The 21,538-nt window shown below is 44.6% G+C and overlaps 1 protein-coding gene and 1 long non-coding RNA gene across 3 annotated transcripts in view; both read left to right on the top strand.

Moving 5' to 3' along the window:
• The window catches only part of ARMC8 (armadillo repeat containing 8), a 191,650-nt gene that overhangs the window by 132,189 nt on the left and 37,923 nt on the right, over positions 1 to 21,538 (top strand). For both annotated transcript variants that reach the window (XM_030208942.1, XM_030208943.1), the window contains exon 19: positions 18,819 to 18,914. In XM_030208942.1, the coding sequence (XP_030064802.1) occupies positions 18,819 to 18,914 (96 nt within the window). The remainder of the gene's footprint in view (positions 1 to 18,818; positions 18,915 to 21,538) is intronic.
• Positions 6,735 to 9,618, top strand: LOC115473822. Its single transcript, XR_003942759.1, has 3 exons — positions 6,735 to 6,745; positions 9,059 to 9,061; positions 9,523 to 9,618. It is a non-coding gene; the product is annotated as an uncharacterized LOC115473822 (long non-coding RNA).

A 21,538-nucleotide genomic window follows, 5' to 3' on the forward strand; every position in this document is an offset into this window, starting at 1 on the left:
ATACACTAAAGCTAAATGAGCCTTTAATGACCCTCCAACGAGGAAAATTTGATCCGTTGCATGCATCAAAGGGCTTTTACCGAGGAAGCCAGCAGCTAACGAAAACGGAATGGAGATGAGCAATTAGTGTGAAAACCCCATTGAAACGACATGCACTAACCTTTTCCGATTGCCTTTACGCAGGAAAAAGGCAGGAAATCTAACGAGAGGTCTGGACCTCTCGTTAGGACAGCTCTGTGCCAGGAAAAATCATTAAGTGAAAAAATAAACAAACTTTGAGCCAATCCCAGCGCATTAGCAGAGCTAAAAGCGCTGTGATTGGTCCAAAGGACGTCAGAAAACACATCAAATAAAAAAAATAAAAAAAGGATCGGGAGGGGGCAAGGGCGCTCATCAGGAGCGTCCTGTATGGACGGCCTTGCCCCCCCCCCCCCCCCCGCTGCTCCCCCCTTTCCCCCGCCCCCCCCCCCCCCCCCCGAAAAAGCAAAATGCTAGCTGCCCCGGTCCCCCTCCCTTCCTGTTCCTGTGTTCTGCAGAGCTAACTCCGCCTCCCGTCATTCTTTCGCCCCGTGCCCCGCCCCCGCTGCCCCCCCTCAGGTCGACTACGCCGCTCCCCCCCTCCACCGAGACCCCCCTCCCTATTAACGACCCGAGCAGCGCCTCTCACCTCTTTCTGAAGCGCTGCACGGGCAGGAAGATCTATTGTGTTGGTTGTAGAGTCTCCATGACGTCTCTTCTTCCCTGGCCTAGGCCTCGCCTCCTTCTGAGCGGCGTAGTCGACCTCAGGGGGGGCAGCGGGGGCGGGGCACGGGGGCGAAAGAATGACGGGAGGCGGAGTTAGCTCTGCAGAACACAGGAACAGGAAGGGAGGGGGACCGGGGCAGCTAGCATTTTGCTTTTTCGGGGGGGGGGGGGGAGCGGCGGAAAGTGGGGAGCAGCGGGGGGGGGGGGGGGGGCAAGGCCGTCCATACAGGACGCTCCTGATGAGCGCCCTTGCCCCTTCCCAATCGTTTGTTTTTGGATTTTGCTGACCGGGTAGCCACGTGTATGTGTTGTGGCTTTTTTTTTGTTTGTTTGTTTTTACGTTTGCAGCATGCGCAGAGCAGCCAGCAAAACGCTTGGCTGCTCTGCGCATGATTTAGGGGCCGATTACCGATGTGTATTGTGATTCTTTGATACATTGTACGTTTGAATACCGATCTGAGCATGTGTGACTTTTTTTTTTTTGGTGCATTCTTCGTTTTTTAAAAATCGTTAGGGACTTTAACGATTTTGATTTTTTTACGTTTGGTTGCTGCATCTGCCTCTTAGAGTATTCTTTCCCTTCCCTCTGGGTTAGCTGCTGCTGTGTGTGTGTGCGTAGCTCTGCAATCAGGGTCAGCTGCTCGTTTGTTTAGTGGGGGCTGGGCATTGCTCAGCCTCCCGGACCTTGTTTGTTTGTTTTAAGGATTTCTCTTACCAGTGTCCTGGCTCAGTGAGTTTAACCCTTTGTGTACTGTGTGTATTGTATTCCTGCTTCTGCCAGTGTGTTTGTTGAATGGGCCCCACTCCCTCTCAGGAGGGGAACAGTTCTCTCTGATTGTTTGTTGATTTATGGCACTCTCTCTCTGCTGGCTCTACAAGCTTAACCCTTTGTGTTCCGTGTGCCTCTGTCCACAGTGGGTTTGAGGCAAAGGCTTTCTGCCTTCCTTTTGTGTCTGGTTCCTCTGGCTTCTGCCTGGGGCTTCTACCCTGGTGGGGGGGAGGGGGGTTGCTGTGTTAGTTCCCCTGTCCTGCGCTAGTCCCCTGCGTGGGTGTGGCCCGCTCTGGTCCTTTGTTTCCCCCTCTGCCCTATTGCTGGTGTTCAGCGCGTGTCTGGCATCTGGGGGCCCTCTGGGTTCTTTCACCCCTCCCTGTGTGTGATTGGGTTCCAGTTCAGCCGTGAGGCTCGCACGAGTGGCTCTGTGTGCGTGGGTTCCGGTTCGGCCGCGAGGCCTGCCTGTATGCCTATTTCCCTTCTTCCTGAGGGACTGTGGGGAGGGGTAGCTTAGAGGGTATTGTGTAGCTGGGGTGTGCGGTGGTGGGTCGGTCTCCCCTTGGCCTGGGTCGGCGCCCTGCTGGCCTCGGCCAGGGCCCAAGGGCTCACGACCAACCCAACGGATTACAGAAATGCCCACAATCCACCCATTCCACGCCTATGGTCATGCCCCCTTTTCAGCTATGTGACTTAGAATTTATGCGCATCACATTATAGAATACACTTAAACAGTTCTGTGCGTAAATTCAAATTATTTGCCAATTAGTGTCAATAATTGCTTGTGGCAATTATTGGCACTGAATGGCTTGTTAACTAATTAAGGGCCCTATTTACTAAGCTGCGTTATAAGCACGTTAACATCTTTAAAGCTCGTTAACCCTTAGGCGCCTATAAGTTTAACTCGCGTTCTAATTGTAGGTGCGTTAAACATGCTAATGCGCCTTAGTAAATAGGGCCCTAAGTTGCATGTTCAAATCCAGAATATGACTGGATTTGAATGCGCAATTTAAGTCGTACTATATAGAATCCTAGGGATATTGCATAAAAAAATAGGTGCACTTTTTCCATGCGGCATTTATTGCATGTGTTTGCTGCCAACCAATGGTGTAAAAGCTCTCTTCTGCATGGAAAATGAGCTTTACCTGTGGGAAAAGCTTCATGAAACTACTCCCAGAAAGCAGCAATATAAGGCATGTAACATGCATTAACACTATTTAATAAACAAACTCCATACAATATGGGGATAATTTTATAACAGGGCGTCTAGGTTAAGAGAACAGAAGGTGCCTACTTTGATGCTATTTTATAAAGACACATAGGCACCCATGCGATTCTATAAATTATTAGTATAAGTTTAACAGCAATAATATAGATGGAAGTTGCCAACATTATATCTGCTCAAGAGCACGTGTAAGTGTTGGTGTGTACTTTGTGTGTGATATCTGACTAAACCCACACTCCACCTTAAACCCTCTTGTGAGCACACCTATCATAAAGGTACATGCTGATTTGCACTGCGTGTACTTTTAGGCATGACTTAAATTTATATAATCTTATTTACATTCCTAAAATGCCATTTTGGGCGTGAAAATTGTTTATAAAATTTTCTGTTGACAAGGAGGATTGAGTTGGCCACACAAGTGGGTGACACATTATCTGATGGCACAAGGATGGAACTGTTCTCCCACAGTTCATGCAGTGATTTTCTAGACTCTAGTTTAGTTTTGTTTCTTCCACTCATGCGAATGTAAGTGAGTTGAAGCTTTCCCTTTTTAAAATAAAAAAGTATTTGTCATATTCTGCAGAGAGGGGTGCTGGAAAAATGTGGATGGAGTGTGGATGCAGGGAGGAGTGCTGGAAAATATGGATTGTGTGTGCTGGGGGGGACTGGAAAAATATGGATGGGGTGTATGTGCTGGGGGGGGCTGGAAAAAGGGACTAGGAAAAAAGGCTACTGGAGTGTGGGTGCAGGGAGTGGGGATGGAAAAAAAGGTAGCTGGAGTGTGGGTGTGGAAGAGGGACTGGAAAAAAAGATGGATGGTGTGTGCATACGGGAGTATGGGAGCCTGGAAAAAATGGTGGATGGAGTGTAGGGGGCTGGAAAAGCTGTATGGAGTGTGGATGCAGGGAGGGGACAAAAAAAGTGGATAGAGTTTGAGGGTCTGGAAAAAGGTGGATGAGGTGTGTGCATGGGAATGGGGTGGAGGTCTGCATGAAAGTGCACAGAAAACTATGGTGGTAGGGGGGTATTTCATGCCTGGGGGAGATGCCAACCTTTATAATAGGGGAATTCTACACAAAACAATTACAAATAAAGTGTGCAGGATTTCACAGAATTGTATTATTATTTATTGCATTTGTATCCCACATTTTCCCACCTATTTGCAGGCTCAATGTGGCTTACATAGTTTTGTTATGACATTGTCATTACAGGGTATCAGATACAATTAGTGATGTGCAGAGATTAAGTAAGGGAAAAAAGAAGGAAGTGATAGGATTAAGTAGAAGGTGGACTTTCATAGCTGGGTGGGTTGGTGAAGTGGATTAGTGAGGTTATAGGTTCTCTTTGTAGGCCTTGTTGAAGAAGTATGTCTTCAGAGATTTGCGAAAGTTGGTTATTTCGTTGATTGATTTCAGGTCTGTAGGTAGTGCATTCCACAACTGCGTGCTTGTGTATGAGAAGGTAGTGGCATGCATCAGCTTGTATTTTAGTCCTTTACAGCTGGGGAAGTGCAGATTGAGAAATTTGCGGGATGATCTTGTCGTGTTTCTGGGAGGTAGGTCCACGAGGTTTAGCATGTAGATTGGGGCGTCTGCGTGAATGATTTTGTGTACAATCGTGCAGATCTTGAACGCAATGCGTTCCTTAAGTGGGAGCCAGTGAAGTTTCTCTTTTAGGGGTTTTGCACTTTCATATTTAGTTTTTCCAAATATGAGTCTGGCAGCAGTATTCTGGGCTGTTTGGAGTTTTTTGATGGTCTGTTCTTTGCATCCAGCGTACAGTGCGTTGCAGTAGTCCAGATGGCTTATTACCATTGATTGTACCAGGGTATAGAAGATGTATCTCGGGAAGAAGGGTTTTACTCGTTTGAGTTTCCACATGGCGTGGAACATCTTTTTCGTCGTATTCTTCACGTGGGTATTGAGAGTGAGGTTTCGATCAATGGTAACTCCAAGAATTTTCAAGTTTTGTGAGACAGGGAGAGAGCAGTATGGTGTGAGTATGGTGGAGAAGCTTTTTGTGTTGTGAGGTGAGTACAAGACATTGTGTTTTTTCTGCATTAAGTTTTAGTTGGAATGCATCCACCCAGATGTGCATGATTTGGAGGCTTTGGTTGATCTCGTTGGTGATTTCATTTAGATCATGTTTAAATGGGATATAAATTGTGATATCGTCTGCATATATGTAGGGGTTGAGGTTTTGATTGGCTAGAAGTTTGGCTAAAGGTATCATCATTAGGTTAAATAAGAATGGCGAGAGGGGGGACCCTTGGGGAACTCCACATTCAGGTATCCATGGGGGTGATCTGTCTGCGTTCGTAGTTACTTGGTAAGATCTTGTGGTCAGGAATCCTTTGAACCATTTGAGAACTGTGCCTCCTACTCCGAAGTATTCTAGTATATGTAGTAGTATTCCATGATTAACCATGTCAAAGACACTGGACATGTCGAATTGTAGGAGGAGTATGTTGTTACCAGTTGCAATTGCTTGTTTGAATGAGTTCATTGCGGACACTAGGACCGTTTCAGTGCTGTGGTTTGACCGAAATCATGATTGAGACTCGTGCAGAATTGAGTGTTTATTTAGGTAATCAGAGAGTTGTTTCGTCACTATGCCCTCCATGAGTTTGGTTATGAGCGGAATAGATGCTACTGGGCGATGTACAGCTGTAAGTGCTGGTATTTACATATGCAAATCACAAATAGGGCTTCTAAAATACTCGTCTTAACTAACTAATGACATTAAGAGCTCCATTTACAAAGCAACGGTAGTGATTTTCATGCGTCAAATGTGATGAAGCCCTTAGGAATTGAATGGGCTTCGTCGCGTTTGCTGCACCAGGAATCACTATCATAGCTTTTGTAAAAGGAGCCCTTAACTAAATTGAGCCAATTAAACCGGTCATTTTTCAAAGGCTTTCATCTAGCTGGCTAAGTCCTCACTTACATTTTCACACTGACCTCTAATTGTCCCCTCTACATTCTTTCCAGTTGAAATTAATTCAAAAGAAATTCTTTGAGCAGAGGTCACCATTAATAATGGAAAAAGGTTATTTTGCTGTCCTGCTGTTCTCGCAGCCTTTTGTAAACTACTTTGGTATTTTAAAGAAATATAACTTAGTAAACCATGGATTGAAATGTTAGCACAAAGGTATAGTGGACGTGAATCAAAATATTTGGTTGATACAGATTAAATATGTATAGGGCAAAAAAGTTTGGTTCACTTCATGGTCTGTTAAATTACTCGTGTGATTTGGATTTTTTTTTTTAATTTTAAATTATTTGCGTCATTTGGTATATTTGGGTCCATTAAAGTGAATAGTGTAAGCAGTTGCGTATTCTAATAGTGGCATTTTCCATCCAGTTGTAATCATACTTGCTGACAGGCATCTGCCACAGAGGTAACAGCACTTCAAGCCATCAAGAGTGGCATGAAGTATGCATGGAACCAAAGGAAGGGCATAGGTTACTAACAGTGGTATGAAGACTTCAAGCCACCATGAGAGGGGTAAAGCAGCACAAACAGTGAAATGATGACTGTAAGGCACTGGGAGGGAGGCAAAGCAACACCAACATTCACAGGAAATCCCCTAGTTACTGGGAGAGGGTAAAGTGGCACCATCATTGGAATGAAAGTCCTGTGACACTGGGAAAAGGGACAAAGCAGCACCAGCTGTGGCATAGAGTCCAAGACCTCTGTGCATTGGGCAAAGAAGCACCAAGAGGGTTAAGTCAAGGTTGGAGTTTTGAGGGAAAATGAGTTTCAGGGGTGCATGAAAGAGTATCCAAGTGTTTCCATAGACACATTTGCCTGAGACAATTTGGTGGCAAGACCATACTTACTGTCACATTGTCAGAAAGATCACATGAAATGAAAATCGGAAAGCTACCTAAAATTTCATCTGTTCTCTGAGGACAAGCAAGCTTCTATCCTCTCACAAGTAGGTGACACTGATCTGCGTTGCCTGGGCTGACATTTTGCCAAATCTAAAAATAGAGCTTTGTGGAGTGCGAGCGTCTTCCTACCCGTTCCGCGAATGCGGGCTCCTCAGTTCTCTTTTTTTACACGTGAGGAGAAGGTGCGCTTTTTGTTTTGCTCCTCACTCACCTGGTCTTGAGAGCTTTTCAGTTCCTATTGGTTAATTTTTCTCGGTTTCTTGTGGCTCCTTTATTTGGGCCCTTTTTTTTCAAACCCGTCCTTTATTTTCTTAGTTTTTTTCTTTTCCCGGGTTTAAGTTTTGTTTATTTTTCATTGTCATTGGGCTGTTTTTAGGCCCTGACTTCGGTTGGGTTTTTCCCTTTCTTTTTTCTGTGCCTTCCCCTTTTTTAAGGCACCATCAAGTTGTTTAATTTGGCCGACGAGGTTTTCCTGTCCATGTCCATGAAGACTCCCAGTGGCTTCAAGTGCTGTACCTGGTGCAATCGGACGTTCTCAGGAACAGACACCCATTCTTGGTGTTTGCAGTGTCTTGGGCCTGACCATAACCCTGCTAACTGTGCTCCCTCTTCGACAGGCTCAACGAGAGAGGATTTTTGGAGCCAAGTCCAGTACCTTGACGTCTGCATTGGCATCGAGGTCGGTGGCATTGGCATTGACATCAAGCATCACACCGGCATCGGTAAGCATGGCTACTTTGAGACCCTTACACATTGGGAGCAGTGAGGCATCGAGTGGGTCTCCATCTGTCTTGAGACCTCTTGCTGTGCAGGCACCCCGGGACAGTCCATCTTTGGACCCAACCCCAAGGCGATGTGAGGATTCGACGTTGTCCTCATCAGCACCAAGGAGCCTTGATGACATGCTTCAGGTGAAGGTTAAGAAGCATCATCATCGGTCACCCTCTATACGGTGCTGGGAGCTCCGGGGTGTTGAAGGATTCGGCACCCAAGGAGCATTGGTGCCAGGAGGATCGCTCTCCTTCCATACAGGAGGTGCAGATGCGCCTGTCTCCAAGCAGCTGAGATTCTGCTCCCACATCGACCCACGGTTCTGCAACCTGCGCTTCAACCAGCACCCCAGTTTTTCCCAGTGTCGGCCCTCAATGAGTGCATATGGGCCTTGCTCCCAGATCTGCTGGATGGCCTTATGCAGCAGTGTGTATCAGTATCAGGGTGCTTGCGCCTGCCATACCTCCTGCTGCAGCCCTGCCTGACCCTCAGCCTGTGGTGCGGCCTCTGGTGCCATTTGCAGTTCTGGTGTCGACTGCCACCCAAGTTGGTACCCCCTCGACATCGGTGGAGGAAGCTTCACCAGAGTCAAGACGGGAGTTGGCTTCTCTACGCTGCTCTCGAGGGCATGGTTCCTCAGCATCGCTGCAGGTTTGGTCTCTGCGATCCCATAGGGAGATACTGTCTGACACCGAGGAGGAGTGCCCATGGGATTCAGAAGAAAATCCCAGATACTTTTCCTCAGATGAGTCTTATGGGATTCCCTCTGATCCCTCCTCACCACCTGAAAGGAGACCGTCTCCGCTGGAGAGCCTTTCATTCCCATCTTTTGTTAAGTGAATGTCTGATGCCATTCCATTTCCTTTAGAAGTGGAGGATGAGCCCAGGGCCAAGATGTTTGAGGTTCTGGAGAACACATCTCCTCCTAAGGAGGCTGTGACTGCCCCTCTCCACGAGGTACTTAAGGAAGTCCTCTTCAGGAACTGTGTGTCCCCTCTGTTGGTCCCTGTCATGCCCAAGAAGATTGACACACAGTATCAGATCCACAGTGAACCTGGGTTTGTTAGGCCTTAGTTGCCTCACGATTCCTTGGTGGTGGAGTCTGCTCTCAAAAGAGCCAGGAGTACTAGGGACTATGTCTCGGCGCCCCAAGGCAGAGAAGCTAGAACCCTGGATTCTTTTGGGAGGAAGATGTACCAGGCTTCAATGCTGATCTCTCATATATATAGTCCTATCAGCTCTTCATGAGCGTTTACTTCCAAGATTTGGTGGACGTGCTGCCACGTCTTTTTGCCAGTTGGTCGAGCAGCAGAAGGAATGTTGAAAGTTCTTGGCCTGGGGAACTTATGACACTTTTGATATGGCATCCAGGATCTCTGCTCAAAGTATAGCAATATGCAGACTCTCATGGCTGCATGTTTCTGATTGACAGATGCCCCTTGCCGGGGGGATAACCTTTTTGGAAAGAAGGTTGAGGGGGGTCGCAGTCCAAATCAAGAAACACGCTGATACCATCGTTTTCTCTCCCGTTGGGCGCTTTCTGCATCCACCTCCTCATCACGTCAACAGCATGCGCCTAAGGCCCCTGCAGCTCCCCAATCAAAGCAAGGGACGAACTTTTGACTGGCTCCAGCAGAACATAACCGCAGTAAGAGTGTTTGTCCCGGACGACTTGCCGGTCAGGGGGGGGGGAGGCTAAAATTCTTTCACCAAAGGTGGCCTCTTATAACTTCCAACCGGTGGGTTCCTCAAATAGTCTGTCTCGCGTACACCCTCAGTTGGCTCCCCAAACTTTCAAATTGCCCACTAGGAGCGCATTCATTCAGCTCCCAGCACAGGCAGGTACTTGCAGAGGAAAACTCTGCCCTTCCAAGGCCCATGCAGTCAAACCCATTCCTCCAGGGGAAGAAGGGCAAGGATTCTATTCCAGGTACTTCCTTGTGCAGAAAAATATGAGGGGTGCGTACCATTCTAGACCTAAGGGCCCTGAACAAATTTCTAGTCTAAAAAGTTCAGGATAGTTTCCCTGGGCACCCTTCTCCCAATGATTCAGAAAAACGATTGGCTATGCGTTCTGTACTTAAAGGATGCATATACTCATATCCCAATACTTCCAGCCCACCAGAAGTATCTTTCAGTTTGGCTGGGAACACATCACTTTTAGTACCGCGTGTTGTCTTTTGGCCTAGCGTCAGCTCCGAGGTTCTTCAGCAAGTGTCTAGCGGTAGTCGCAGCATCACTTCGCAGACTGGGAGTCCATGTGTTCCCATATCTCGACGATTGGCTGGTGAATAGCACCTCAGAGGACAATGCTTGGGAGTCCATGCGGATGACTATTTGGGTGCTAGAAAGTCCCATCTACACCCTGTCCAGAATTTGGAGTTCATAGGAGCCCTGCTCGACACACAAGAGGGTTCAAGCGTACCTCCCAGAGACACGAGTGGACAATCTTGTCTCACGTCTACGGTTCGTGTCTCTCAGCGGGTCACAGCTCGGCAGATGTTGAGGTTGTTGGGCCACATGGCTTCTACAGTGTACGTTACACCCATGACACGTCTTCACATGAGATCAGCTCAATGGACCCTGGCTTCTTAATGGTATCAAGTCACAGGAAGTCTGCAGGATGTCATTTAAAATGTCCCCAGAGCTTGTACGCTTTCTTCAGTGGTGGACAGTTCAATCCAATTTGACTCTGGGACTTCCATTCTAAATTCCTCAGCCACAAAAAGTGCTGATGACGGATGCATCTCTCCCGGGTTGGGGCGCTCATTTAGATGGGCTTCACACTCAAGGAGCCTGGTCCTCCCAGGAAACAAATCTTCAGATCAACCTCCTGGAATGCTGTAAAGGCTTTCAGAGATCGGCTGTCTCCTCAAATTATTCTTATTCAAACAGACAATCAGGTTGCAATGTATTACATCAACAAGTAGGGGGACACTGGATCATGCCATCTGTGTCAGGAGGCTGTTCGGATGTGGCATTGGGCTCGCCAACACAGCATGTTCCTTCGAGCCTCTTATCTGGCATGCGCAAACACCCTGGCCGACAGGCTGAGCAGGATAATTGCAACCGCACGAGTGGTCTCTCTATATGGACATGGCCTGCAAGATCTTCCGAGTGTGGGGCACCCCCTCGGTGGATCTTTTTGCCACTCAGATCAACCACAAAGTCCCTCAGTTCTGTTCCAGGCTTCAGGCCCACGGCATACTAGCATCAGATGCCTTCCTCAATTGGGGGACAAGTCTTCTGTATGCGTATCCTCCCATACCTCTAGTGGGAAAAACTTTGTTGAAACTCAAGCAAGACCGCGGAACCATGATTCTGATCGCACCGTACTGGTCGCGGCAGATATGGTTCCTTCTTCTTCTGGAATTATCTTCTTAAGAACTGTGGAGATTGGAGTGTTTTCTGACCCTCATCACACAGAACAAGGGGTCACTTCTACATCCCAACCTCCAGCCTCTGGCTCTCACAGCTTGGATGTTGAGGGTCTAGAATTTGCTTCCTTGGGTCTTTCGGAGGGTGTCTCCCAAGTCTTGCTGGCTCCCAGGAAAGATTCCTCTAAGAGGTGTTACTCTTTTAAATGGAGGAAGTTTCCTGTCTGTTGTGAGAGCAAGGCCTTAGATCCCCTTACTTGCCCTACACAGGCCCTGCTTGAATACCTTCTACACTTTTCAGAATCTGGACTCAAGACCAACTCTTAGATGCAATTACTGCTTATCATCAACGTGTAGAAGGTAAGCCCATCTCTGGACAGCCTCTAGTTGTTTGCTTCATGAGAGGTTTTACTTTTGTCAAAGCCCCCTGTCAAACCTCCACCAGTGTCATGGGATCTCAACGTCATTCTCACCCAGCTGATGAAAGCTTCTTTTGAGCCACTGAATTCTTGCCATCTGAAGTACTTGACCTGGAAGGTCGTTTTCTTGTTGGTAGTTACTTTAGCTCGTAGGGTCAGTGAGCTTCATGCCTTAGTAGTGGGTGCACCTTATACTAAGTTTCATCACAACAGAGTAGTCCTCCATACGCACCCTAAGTTTTTGCCAAAGGCAGTTTCAGAGTTCCATCTGAACCAGTCGATTGTCTTGCCAACATTCGTTCCCTGATCTCATGCCCATCCTGGCGAAAGCAGCTTTCACACCTTGCACTACATGGAGCAGACAAGGCCTCACAGGCTGTACACCTAGCTTTTTGTTTCTTTTGATCCCAACAGGATGGGGGTCGCCATCGGGAAACACACTATCTCAATTTGGTTGGCAGATTGCATTTCCTTCACTTACGCTCACACTGGGCTGGCCTTGGAGGGTCATGTCATGGCTCATAATGTCAAAGCCATGGCTGCATCAGCAGCCCACTTGAGGTCAGCTTCCATTGAAGAAATTTTCAAGGCTGTGATGTCGCCTTCAACATCTCACTACTGTCTTGAGCAGGATACCCGACGAGACAGTTGGTTTGGACAGTCAGTGTGGCAGAATCTGTTTGGGTTTAGAATCCAACTCCACCCTCCTAGGCCCATTTTATTCTGTTCCAGGCTGCACTCTCATTCAGATTGTATATAGTTTCAAGTTAATCTGTGTTATGTCCTCGCCATTGCGAGGCCCAATTGAACAATATTTGTTGTTTTTGGTGAGCCTGGATGCTAGGGAATCCCCACTTGTGAGAAGATAGAAATCTGCTTGTTCTCAGAGAAAGTGAAGATACCTGTAGCAGGTATTCTCCGAAGACAGCAGGCGTCATATTCTCGCAGTCCCTCCAACCTCCCCTTGGAGTTGTCTTCTTGGTTATTTTTACTTTATGTTTTTGCTTTAATAGTAAACTGAGGAGACTGCATTCGTGCAATGGGCGGCAAGGCAATCGCTCATGCACAGTGGAGTGTGGCTTGCGTTCCACAAATTTCTATTTTTAGCTTTGGCAAAGTGCCAGACCGGGTGACGCTACTATTGGCCAATCCCAAATGCTGCGCCTGAGATAATAGGACTGTAATATGTGAAATCAATAAATAAGTAGTAGCAAGAAGACTTCAAAGCAGAGGTAGGGCAAAATGGCACTGACATTGTCAGGAAGACTCCCCAAAAAGTGAAGCATTGGTATTGGAGTGGTGGTGAAAGGAAGTTATCCATAAAGATGTGGCTATTGAGAGAGCAGGTCAGCATTCCAAGTGCCATCAGTACTTAAGGTCTCCTGAGATACTTGGATGCATGAAATTTATTAGCTTAGGAACTTTTCTCCTGGAGGACATTTTGTATTTAGGAGCAATGAGGTGCAGCAATGGTTTCTTCTATGTACTGTGGAGGGGAGAAGACACCAAAGCACTACAGAAAGAATAAAGCAGTTCAGTGGAGTGAAAGGTGCAAAGCAGGCTGGGGGGGGGGGGGGGGGGGGGAAGTCTGGCATCTATATACAAACACATTGACAGCAGAGGATGTAAACTGATGGCATGAGTGGTAGGATCAGAATGGTGGATCCCTTAGTTCTTGTGTAAGCAAGGTTACACAGCAATGTCAGAGAATGGAGAGGGGTGTAGCAGAAGATTTATACCAGGAACCTACCTAATAACGTCAACTTGAGGCAGCATAAATACCTGTTCTGCATGCATAATCCAAAGCTTAGCTATAGCCTTTGTCTATAATGGTCTTTTAGGAAGTTACTTAAGGCCATTTTATTCTGGAAATTTATTAGGTTACATTCAAATTAAGATGTTCTATTACTTGTGTTTTGCTAATGATTACTGTAACTAGTTGTGAATATTATGCTCACTATGTATCTTTTAGGACAGTTTTTTTTATTATTGTAACCTGCATAACTAAAAGTGGTGTTTGCAAGTTATAAGTCTAAGACTTATAGCCTGCAAATACCACTTCTAGTTGTGTAGTGTAATGTAATGTATCCCTTTCAAATTGCTTTTTAATTTCTTCCTCAAACTTAAGATTGGTCAAAGCACATTTAATAGTTTGTGAAGTTAAATGAACAGTTCTGCCTTCCTCTTTTTGGGTATCTGAAGCAAGTTGTTCAAAGCTGTATAACACTACCCATCTTCAGAATACTTACCTAAAGCACCATATGCTTAAAAGTAACCAAGAATTTTTTTGCCTTAGCCATTTTTAAGTAGGGCCAGTGCAAGGTTGATAGACAATCTAATAGAAATATAGAAACATGTAAAAGGGTTATAAGCATAATGTAAAAATAAAAATTACTACTAATAGCATTAAATTGTTGCATTGTCATGTGCTGGAGCCAATGGCTCGTTATGTAGATACGGTCTCCAGAATTACACACAATATTCTAAATGGGGCCTCACCAGAGATTTATACAAGGGCACTATCGCCTCTTTTTTTCATGCTGGCAATTCCTCTCCCTATGCACCCGAGCATCCTTCTGGCTTTGACTATTTCATTTTCTACCTGTTTGGTCACCTTGGGATCATCTGACACAATCACTTCTAAGGTTCGCTGTTCTTTTGTACGTGGACCTTCTGCTTTGTGTCCCCTTCAGTTAACCTCCTTCTCCTCCTAGCCACCTTCCCCTGTAGCACACTCAGGCCCGATGCTGAAAAGTAAACAAGGGCGCTAGAGGCCATTAGCACTGGTCTAGTGCCCGCGTTTACTGGCTCGGGATGTTCGGAGGCCCAGAGCGCAGGATCGAATGAGCAAGGGAAGGAACAGCACAATGAGCATGCAAATGCATGCTGATGAGCTCATTCGCTATTCCTCCACAATGCTCAACAGGCAGCACACCAAAGAAGGGTGCTCCTCCCGCGTAACATAGTAGATGACGGCAGAAAAAGACTTGCGCGGTCCATCCAGTCTGCCCAACAAGATAAACTCATATGTGCTACTTTTTGTGTATACCTTACCTTGATTTGTATCTGCCATTTTCAGGGCACAGACCGCAGAAGTCTTGCCCAGCACTAGCCCCGCCTCCCAAATACCAGCCCCGCGTAAACACATGCCAGCTTGTACTAGCATTAAGGTTTGTCAAGCAGCCTGGCCATCAAGCTCTGGTGGTCCAGTGGACTCCAGACCCCCAACATCTCCAAACACTAAACCCTGATGGTCCAGTAGACCCCAGACCCCCCTCCCCCACCCCCAAAAAGAAAACCATGGTGATCCATTGGGACCCCTGTAAATGCCACCCATCCCGAAGACTAGCCCTGGTGACCTAGCGGTGGCCCCCCACCTCCTCCTACCTTGATAAAAGAGGAGGGATGAAGTCCTAGTTCTTCCTTCTTCTGGGCGTGCCCTGCCTTGCCTGGTGCATCCTGGGATGTTCTAGGCGTGGCTTAACTACCATATAACTCCCTTATATGGTAGTTAAGCTCCACCCAATGCATCCCAGGATGGGCAGGGCGCTGCCATTTAGACAGAGCACCCAGCAGGAGGTGGGATTAGGACTCCGTCCCACCTCCATGAAGGTAAGAGGGGATTGGGAGGACTTCCACCATTAGGTCACCAGTGCTAGTCTTTGGGATTCAGGGAGGCATGGCCAGGGCTTGTTTGGCAAGTCAGGGCTTTGTCTGTGCATGCGCTCAATTGCTGTGCTTGACGTACAGCTTTTGAGTGCATGTCCAGGCAGAATCATGCCGCGGAAGTCCCTAATGCTCAACGCTAACAATATGCCTAAGTTTGCATGTCATTAGTGTGGATCATTAAGGAGTTCCTTTCCCGCGCTATTGCAGCAATATTTGAGTTTTGAGCATCCCCCTATCAGGATTTGATTATTAAACAGATCAGTCGTCATAATCTCTTGAACAGCACCTGTTCTACAATAAACAGAGCACTTCATTGGAAACAAGACAGTGGCAGGACAGCTGATGTTGGCAGGCAGTTGCAGCTAGGATGGCGTGAATAGACCAAGACACCGAAAGAACACAATAAACATTGGTGCAAACAACCAGCACACTAACCCTAGAAGAGGAAAATATTGTTTTCTTTTTTTGGTTTGTTTGCTCTTTGGGGAAAAAAAAACATCCCAGTGTAAAAAACATTCATAGAAACCACTTAACATACAAGGACTATCTCTTATGTTTGCCTGTATAAGGTTGTATATGCCCTCTAGCATTTAGAAATAAGTAGTAGTAGATGATCCGCCATGCTTACATTTTTTTGGATTCCTTGGGTATACAGGCTGTCTGAACTCACAGATCCTAAAAGAGTTTTAAAACTCAGTTTTCTGTGACTCAAAGAGAAACCATAACTGCCTGTCTGTACCTCTTTGTTTAGCCATTTTGGGTTTCTTATTCTTCATAGTTATGCTCTGTCTAGTTTTAGACTCATACCCAAAGAGCCTAAGAAATTTTTTTTAAAGGCAGTTTTCTTTGACACTGAGAAATAATGTTTCTACTGTCTGCCTCTTTCTCAGGTATCTTGTATATGAACACAAATGCCCTTATTTCGCTATGTTTTTTAACCATTTTTTTTCTGAAAATGAATGTGCTATGCTAGAACTGCTGAGTTCAGGGCTTACCTATAGTAAATTTTTTACCTTTTTGGCACACAAATCTCTGGTGGTTACAGTAGTAGGCCAAGAACCAGGGAAGCCAGGGTTAAATCCTGCTGACATTTCTTGTGATCTTGGGCAAGTCACTTAATCCTTCATTACCTCAGGCACAATCTTAAAGAGTATAAGCTGACAGAGGAATATGTACTGAATGAAAGTTGCCTTCTGCAAAAAGATGTGAGCTAAATCCATAATAATAATATTTGAATTGGGTTCTGATAGATTTTCCTCCTTCTTTTATTAAACTACAGAGAAAATGTGGAAGAGTTAGCTCATTGATTGTATGACACTGAGTAGGTTGTATTTTCAAACTTTCCATGACTTTTCCTCCTCTCTGTAGGGTCTTAATGTGAAGCTAATAGTACCATGTTTTAGAGCTCAGTAATGACGTTTTAGGAGGAGTAAAGTTTTATTTATTGCAGTTTATGGATACAGTTGAGACATTCAATTCAATTCTTGTATACGGCTAATATCCCCTTTCCAGGGTTCAGTGCGGTTTACGTTCTAAGTGAGACAAAAGCAAACAGTGTTAGGGTGAGGTTTGAGAAACATTAGGGACCATTGGATTAATGCATGAGACTAAAACCATTAAGGAAAGGAAATAGTGCATTTGGAGGACTGTATTCAAAGTGATTTTCTTAAATAAGACACGTCCCTTCCTCAGTGAAGGTTAAAGTTTGCACGTATTCTTTCATTGGATATTGAGCTGATCTGTTCACAATGTAATAATTAGTGATGTACATAGAGATCTGGAGAATTTGACAAAAGGCATGAAGACATCTTGGTTTCATGAATTCAGGGGTTCTCAACCTTGTCCTTGGGACACATTTAGCCAGTCGGGTTTTCAGGATATCCACAATGAATATGCATGAGATAGATCTGCATAGAAGGGAGGTAATGCATGCAGATCTATTTTATGCATATTCATTGCGGATATCCCGAAAACCTGACTGGCTAGGTGTGTCCCGAGGACGGGGTTGAGAACCCCTGATCTGGTTGATGGGTCTGTACAGGGGATAAGAAAATTCTGTCCTTATGAACAACTTGTGAGTCACAGAAATCTCTACTGCAAGAGTAAACTCCAATGATTCCAACCCCACAGGATCATCAGTTTTGCAATGGAAATACACATCTACCATAGATAATAACATAAAGGGACTATAAAGGGCACTACAAATAAAAGTATTCTATAATGGCATCTGGGCACCCAGATTCTGTTGTACAATAGACCCTAAGTTGCCATTTAGGTGCCAACATTTATACCATATAAAAGGCAGGTGTAAATGTTGACACCTAGGTACACAACTATAAGTTTGGTGCCTAAGTACCCATGTCCCACTTATGCTCTGCCCAGACGTGCACCCCCTTTGCTGTTCCTTTAACTTATAGAATAATGCCTAAGTGCAATTAGGTATCTAACTGTTGTTTGCCCTCCATTTGGGCACCTAATTTCCATTTGAGTACCTAAGGTTAGACGCCTAATTGGTACCTAACTTGTGCTACACTGCATGCCCTGCGTTTAATAAAAGAAACTATACAAAACTTGTTTTCTGAATAACCCTGTCACAACTTGATCAATTTCAGTAAAAATTGGGATATATCATCCTGAATAAATTTGCAATAAGCCTACACTCAGCGTTAGATACCTCACCTAAACGTCACTTCACTACCTGGTTCTTCAAGTGTCACAATAGTTTCTTCAGTGCAAACTGATCAGGCCCTGCTGCTCCTGACTGGTGATCAGTTGAGCCTTTTTCTATACTTACCCTCCTCCACCTCTTTTCTAGACAATCTTGCACCAATCTATGAGAACCAGAATCTTCCTCCAGACATAAATTTTTAATAAGGATCAGATCTTCCTTTTTGAAAATCATGGTAACTGTTTATGTTTAAAGCAAAATGGCATCTCTGCGTATCATGCTGATAATCGCTAGGTGATGGTGGCATCATTTAGGTGAGGTGGCTGGCATGAGTGTATGCTTATCGCAAATGTATTCAGGATGATATACTCCAAATGTTATTAAAATTGGTCAAGTTTTAACTGAGTTATGCAGAAAATAAGCTTTATGTAGCTTTTTTTTTTTTTTTGAAACACAGTGTAGAATTAGGGGGATAATGTGCTATGCATAACAGGTCTGTATTGGTATTATGGGCATTAGTCATAGGCAGTGGACCTTTTACTCCACATGACATCAGCAACAAGGCAGCTTGGGAGTATTGTTGAAAATTACTTTCCACCACCCTTCCCCTGCCAAAAAGATGTTGCAGTGACGTTTTAGCATTTTAGTCACCTTGGAAGAACTGTGAGATGCTATTGAAAGACATTTTGCTTTGGGGGGAGGGGGACGAGGACATATATCGTCCTTTGCAATGTATAGACTGAACAGGGAAAAGACTTGCAAGAAAAGAAATCTAGGAACAGAGACTGACCAGGAAGAAGAATCCTGGAAATCATGAGGCAGAAAAACTGAAAGAGGGTGAGAGTGATGTAAGCAGGATAATAGTGTCCCCTTATGACACAGGCAGGTTTTATTTTTTAACTTGTGAATATACTAATGTGCTTGCAGAGCTCAAGACCTACACAAAGCAAAATTATATTGTATTGTGCATTTGTGTTTTAAAAATGACATGTCATGATTCTATCACAGATGAATTTTTGAAACCACATAGAGAACTATGTAGAATTAGTGGCTCAGGGACATCATCATCTTTGGCTAATTCTCCTGTTGGTCCAATAAAAAGTATTCCATTTTACAAAAGAGCCCAGTTTTTTGTAGGACTAGTTCAGTTAGTGGTGATGGTAAATATAAGTTTGGTAAAGCAAACAACATCTCATGCAGGAATAAATAGTGGAAATGTTTTCAGTGATGCCCTGCTGCTTATCCTAACTTTAAATAACAGATTTTTAATACATTTGCAGACGTTATGTATTCTTGCCAACATAGCAGATGGAACAACAGCAAAAGAGCTCATTATGACAAATGATGACATCTTGCAGAAAATTAAGTATTATATGGTATGATAATTTATTTTTCTTGCATATTCTGTCCATTGACCACCACAGTGACACAGGGAAGGTTCCTTGAACAGTGGTGTTATTAGCTAGTAATTGGATTGATTTTTAAACTACCTGTATTGGAACAGATAATATGAATATTTTTTACCTGCAGCCTTTGGGTCAGTTCTCAAAGCCAAAGTTTGCATGTATCACATCTACATGGTCAGTTGCTTCAGGTTTTTTCTACAGGTAGAATTTTACTGGGAACGTACATATAGAGAGTTAAAAATTCAATATATGTATGCACTTTATCCTGATCTGAACCCCTTACCATGCTTCTTTTCTACCGAGGACCATCTCTCATTGTGTCTAAAACTATACATGTTGTGAAAGAAAACATATACTTTAGCCACATGGAGAGAGGGAAATTTTCAATCAGCTGATTAATATTTATAGAATGCTTTTTACCTTTGTAAATTGCATTGAAAATTGACCTCAGCTTATCTGGTTATGGGGCATGCTTTGGGATGAAGAAAATCAATATTAGTCTGATTTGTAGAGGCTATAGTCAAGACATTTCACATTGTGAATGCTTGTTTTTCTGTGTAAAAATATTTGAGAATTGCACTTCTATATGCAGATAGAATTAGGTGGAGTTAGGTTGAGGGAAATGAAATATATGTGATGATTTTCTTTTTCAAATCACTGCAGATAACTCTCTGGTACGTATTTTGCTTCCTTGCAAATTCAAAATATGCAAGCACAAAAGTACCTATGTTGGATGTGCTGTCCACATTTTGAAAAGAAAGGTCTGTTTGCTGGTACCTACAGGACTCTAGGCTGCTGTCAGTATTTCAGAATTGTTTGTATGATCAGATGCAATAGATAAACTTTTATTCAGACTTCCAATTTTTAGAAACTCCCAATACCAATCTTGGTATCCAGTGACACCTGATGAAGGGCTGCCCATTATTTCACTAATCTCTTCAGTATCAGATGGGTGGAAGTGCACCTGGAGCCAAAATCCTGAATGACTTGAGTGCATAGGTGCTCCTGGTGATTCCAATTTCTACACAGCTCCTGCCGATCCTTCACATTTGTGGAATACCTGTGATACCTTTCGGCACTTCTGATTTGTGGCTTCTTCTGTAACCCGTTCCTTCAGACACTGATGCCTCTTCACTTTTTTGGATCTGCTGTTTGAGCTGCATCTTGCTGTTGAATTGAAATTCATGGAGTACTGAACAGATCAAATAAACAATCTAAAACCATAAACCATCACACCTGGGGAAGAGGGAGGCACAGGCCAAAGGGGAATGAACCATTATCCAGAAATATTACTTGTGTGGAATGACCTTGGTCCCAGCCATTATAGATGAAAAGTGCTCTACTCTACCACACTTTTCTAGATGATGATTCCTGTTAGTTGTTCTATAGTCTATATTGAGAGAAACAGTAGAGTATAAGTTTGTGGGAAAATTTCAGTTGGTTACTCCTAAGTTGTATCTAACTAAATGCCACTCTTATAATTAGACAGTTTATTGTCCTGTTTCCCAAATATATTTCTTGTTGAGCAGCATTGTAAATAGACCAGCTAAAATAGCTGTTAACAAAAATAGACATAGCCCTCAGCTTGTTGTGGTGCTGTGCCATTTGTCATAGAGTTTGCCACTGGCTGTAGAACCATGTCAAACTGCCTTCCAGCTCTTTACTCACTGCTCTTGCTTCCCTGTTTTGCACCGTCAGTGCAGCAGCACTCTTTCTATATTTCCTTTAGCCCCGAGGTTGGTTTGTCAGTTGCCACTGCTCTTTTTGAATTTAAGGCTAGAGCTGGTGGTTCTTGCTACTGTTCTTTCTGTTGATGGGGCAGGCCTTGGCAGCTTCAGTAGCTGCTGCTGCCATATGTCTCCTAGTATTCTTAACTAGAGCCCGCTCTCCCTCTGCGATTCTGTGGCTAGGATAATGGAATTGGCTGGTCCCTGCAAAATTGCTGCAGGAGGCAATATATAATAAGGTATAAACAAAGAAAATCTTAAATGACTTTCACCAGTGGCATAGCCACAGGTGGGCTCACCCAACCCAACAGTAGCACATGTTTAGTGGTAACTGGTGAGAATCCCAAGCTCCACCAGCTGAAGATTTCCCCCTGATGGTAAACAAAACGCAACTCTCCACAACACCGGCACCTGCGCATGCTCAGTTTTCAGTGCATTCCTGCTGCCAAGGTGGAAAGAAACGTTTTCCCACCAGCTGAGATTTTTTTTTGGAGGGGGGGAGAGCACTTGGTGCTCACCCAATTCTTGCCTAGGCCCACCCAAAATCTGTTGTCTGGCTACACCCCTGACTTTCACACTTCAAAAAATGCATAAAAGGGGTAACCCTAGAGCACCAGGTACAACCCTAAACAAAGGTATAGAGAGGGTAACCTGCAGAGAGCAGCAGCTACAAATCTAGCTACCTTACTAGGCAGATTGAATGGACCATACTGGTCTTTATCTGCTGTCCTTTAGTATGTTGCTTGGTAAAAAAACAAGGACCAGAATGAAGAGAAAGTGGAAATAGTAGTAGTAGCAGCAGTGGTGGTACATTTCTTCCCTCCTCACTGGGGAAGATTATGGCTTGGGGCAGTGGTTCCCAAACCT

Source organism: Microcaecilia unicolor, chromosome 7 (assembly GCF_901765095.1).
Source record: "Microcaecilia unicolor chromosome 7, aMicUni1.1, whole genome shotgun sequence".
Lineage (NCBI taxonomy): Eukaryota > Metazoa > Chordata > Amphibia > Gymnophiona > Siphonopidae > Microcaecilia > Microcaecilia unicolor.